A 3,998-nucleotide genomic window follows, 5' to 3' on the forward strand; every position below is an offset into this window, starting at 1 on the left:
CCAGCACCACCTGCTTCTGGAGGGCCATTTCTGGTAAGGCCACTTTTTTCATTTTAATAGGTTCAACAAGATAAGTTTAGCCAAGATAGTGCTCCAGCAGCAGTCAGAGCCTGAAATATTTAGGGGATAGCATTTGAGGAAAGAAGGTAGAGCTGTAGTTCTGTTGACATATTTAAGGGGCGTGTGTGTGTGTGTGTGTAACTTGTTCTATTGACTTTTTGCCCTTTTCTCATTTAAGGGGGGTGTGCTTCCCAGATCCAGGAGAGCTCATTTTTATATTGGTAACGCAGAGGTAGAGAAAGTATATTTCTCCTTTCATTTATTTTGTTTGCATTGGCCTTGCTGTGTTTAATTTTTAGGTACTTTTCTTTCTGGGTCATACCAGCTTCCTGGGGATACAACGTGATATACTTTTCTATGTTAATGTGAACAGTTAAAGCCTATCCCAGATTGCCCAGTTGCGTGTCATCAAGTAGAACACATGCCCTTGACAGCACATCTGCAGTGAGTGGGTGATGCTTGGCTAGATTTTCAGAGTGTTATTGTATTTTGGTACCTTCAGAAGTAATTATTGCATCCATGGTGATGCATCTTTGAGTGCTTTCTTGTATGTTGCAGTCACTTGTTCATGATCTGCTTTAGCCTTGAAGCTATGACCATTTTAAAAAGAATGAAGTCTTGTATATCCATTTGCAAGTGCCAGAATCTCTCTCGATTTACTCATACATGTCTCTGCTACTTTTGTAGTTCTTGCAGCGTACATTAGTCTGTTATCTCAGTAGCAATACAGTTCCCAACTGTCTTGGAAATAGAGGCTGACTCCTTTTATACTTCTGAGAATTGCCTCAATGATTCTGACATAAGTATAAGCTTCAAATTTTGGAATGTCTGTTTTCTGCTTTGGCATCCAGGCCCATTTTGTTCTTGTGTGAAAGAGTCTGTCTTTTATTTGATAATGTTCCAACTTTATCTTCACCTAAAGAAAAATTACAGTGTATCTTCCCTCCTTCAAGTTTTAAGGAGAGCCGTTGCATCAGTTTCACACGGTGATCAGGTTTATGCTGGCGATAAAGAACAAACCAGCCGTACCACACTTAATTTGCCCCAAAAGCTTGATATCTTATTTATGTTGGTACAATTGTGTATATAGAGGAGATAAAGCTCATTTGTGTTGATAGTACTTTTATATTTCTGTTACCATTTCTATTCTTCAACAGCAAACTCAGCAGCTGTAGCAACAGCTGGACAATTTTAGCAGTTCTAGCAGGTGTAAGACACAGATTCCAGGCTCTAGAAAATATCTTCCTAGCAAAGAGTCTATTGTAGCCAGTTGTTATGGATTCCCCAATTAACATCATTAACCATGTTAACTCCCTGCAGCTGGGGATCCAACTTTGACTTTGCATTTCATATCAGCATTTTGTTTTTGTAGACCTGGCTAGACAATAAGATCTCCCTTAATGAAGGCTAACTCTGTGATTCAGCTTGGAAATATTTCTTTCACTGTTGCAGAATCATATGCTTACTGCTTTATTCAAATTCCATTTTAAATAAACATTTTTACTTAGTTAAATCTGTACTTAATCCACTTTGGAGTTAAGGTTATTGTTTTTCATTGGATGGGAAGATGTAAGCAATTTGTGGTAACAGAACCATTTCTGGGTTAAAAAAACTCTCTCTGGAAACAGGGTCTGCTCTGACTGCAGCTACTTTCTGAATGTTCCCAAGTTCCATGAATTTGCTGGCAATCAGGTTCAAAACTTAACGTTTTCAGGTGTCAAACAGGACTCTGAAGCATTGGCGTGTCTCCTTGAACTCACTGGATAGAGCAGCATTCCATAACAATTACACTTCATTTTGGAGCTTATGTCACTGTTTCTGCCACCTTTCCCCTTCTGCACCACCCTGGTGAGAAACGTTTCTGACTGCATTTAAAAAAAGGACCAGCTCCTAGTTAAAGAGCTGGGGGTATTGCCTCTTTCTATTGGAGGCTGAATGGTGGGTTATTTTGATGCTCCCTAATTTTCTAGGAAAATACCTTTAGAGATGCCTCCAACTAGCCTAAAGCAGTCAGCTGGTATAGCTTGTGTGGAGACCAGCCCTTGGAAAGAATGCAGTTGTACTAACCCCATGTATTTATCTTTGTACATGAAACTACTCAGCTGTCTTGTTCCCTTTCCCTAAAGGAAGTTGGCAGGCTAACTTTCAAAATAAGAGGAAATTGATATAATTGATATGGGGAAAATGATTAATCTGAAAGGGTCTCACATATGGAGTGGCAACTTGCGTAAGTGTTTCATTCTAAAAATTGTACCAGGATAATTAAACAACAAGTGAATTGTTGGTGTATAGGTATGGTTTGGCTGCCACTTTTATTGTCAGCTAATTCAGCTAAACTAGCAGAGAATAAGGCTGTTCACCTAATCAAATGAAATGGCATTTGTCATAGAATCAATGAGGACAAGATGAGGCTAGAAAAGGAAATGGGCTTTGCTGCAAGGAGAGTTAACATGAATGGACTGAATGCAAGAGAAAAGAATAAGAGCAAGGGAAAGAAGAAACAGAGACAAAGGAGAATAAAGATGTAACTATACATTTGGAAGAAAACTGTGTAAATTAAATACTGAATGCAGCAGGGTTGTGGGGCTCAGTTTTTGGTAGTAGAGGAGGTAAAAAGCTCAGAAGAAAGTATGCTTACAAAAATCCACTGTGTTCTTCCTCTTTTTTTTTCTGTCTGTCTGGCATTTGAGAGACTGCTGAGACATTATCCACACCCTAAGATTATCAGCCTACATGCCACACTTGCCCTATCATTTGTCTAACATGGTCAAGGGGCCCTTATAAATGCAGTACAGCTAAAATAATCATGCTTCACCAATTTTATTAAATGTCACCAAAACTTTCTAGGGGATGTTAAGTTAGCCTAGCCACTTCCAAGAGAAGTGGTGCTGGCTTCTACCCTGGGGGTATTAAAGAGGAGGCTGGATGAACACCTCGCTAGGGTCGTTTGACCCCAGTACTCTTTCCTGCCCGTGGCAGGGGGTCAGACTTGATGATCTGTTCAGGTCCCTTCTGACCCTACCAACTATGAAACTGTGAAACTTCAGCTGTCGGCAATATACCCTACCTGGGGTAGGAGGAATAATTGTTACATTACCTGCTGTTCTCTGTGTTTATCAACATCTAAGATTAGTTTGTACTTTTCCACAATACAGATATTAATATAAGCCAGAATATTCAAAAGTTTTTCCATCTTTCGCTTTCTCCACAGCCTGAACTGTTGTTTGTGCTTGAGTCCCTTGCAATTTTAACTACACTCTTGAAATACAAGAAAGCTAGATTGGTTATGCTGTTTTTAAACCTTTTGAGCTTGAAGACATTCTTTTATGAATGCTTTAGTTATTGTTGGGTTCTGCTTACTTCATAGCTTAGATTGTTATATTGCCCTTTCCTGTAATTTTATCAGGGCAAAATGTCACAGATAGTAATGAAATGGTATGGAGATGGTATTCAAGGCATGCTAAGGACCACCTGTGCCTAACAGCTGAAACACTAATGGTTGCTTGAGTGTGAAGAAACAAATTTAAAGTGGATTTTCAAGGAGGAAGGAGAGGGCATGTGCAGCAACAGATGTAGGTGGTTGAGTCAAAATGTAAATATAACTAATTGAATTAATTGAGCAAGATTGCAAATGCCTCATTTGAAGAGGCACAAGATAAAAATTAGAGGAGAGAGTAACAAGAAAGAGAAAATGCTGGTATCTAGTTTCAAGTGCAGCCTTCAAAATCTCAGATATGGGCTTCTTCTTATAGAAAAGATGTCATGGGTCATTTGTCCTATGGTGCCTCCATTTTCTTGGAACAGATGCATCATGTAAACTTTCCAGTCAGCAGCATCTTTCTGTTTTTCTATTATTTCATAGATTTCATAGACATTAGGGCTGGAAGGGACCTCGGGAGATCATCGAGTCCAGCCCCCTGCCCAAAGGGCAGGAAGTC

At 39.4% G+C, this 3,998-nt stretch overlaps 1 protein-coding gene across 1 annotated transcript in view; it reads left to right on the top strand.

Moving 5' to 3' along the window:
• Window positions 1-6: 6 nt before the first annotated feature.
• WIPF3 (WAS/WASL interacting protein family member 3) overlaps window positions 7-3,998 on the top strand; it is a gene marked incomplete at its 5' end in the record, with an annotated part of 33,711 nt that continues 29,719 nt past the window's right edge. The window contains one exon of the mRNA XM_019535401.1: window positions 7-33. Coding sequence (XP_019390946.1) covers window positions 7-33 — 27 coding nt within the window. The remainder of the gene's footprint in view (window positions 34-3,998) is intronic.

The sequence above is a fragment of the Crocodylus porosus genome, unplaced genomic scaffold, assembly GCF_001723895.1.
Source record: "Crocodylus porosus isolate Cpor-Errol unplaced genomic scaffold, CroPor_comp1, whole genome shotgun sequence".
NCBI lineage: Eukaryota > Metazoa > Chordata > Crocodylia > Crocodylidae > Crocodylus > Crocodylus porosus.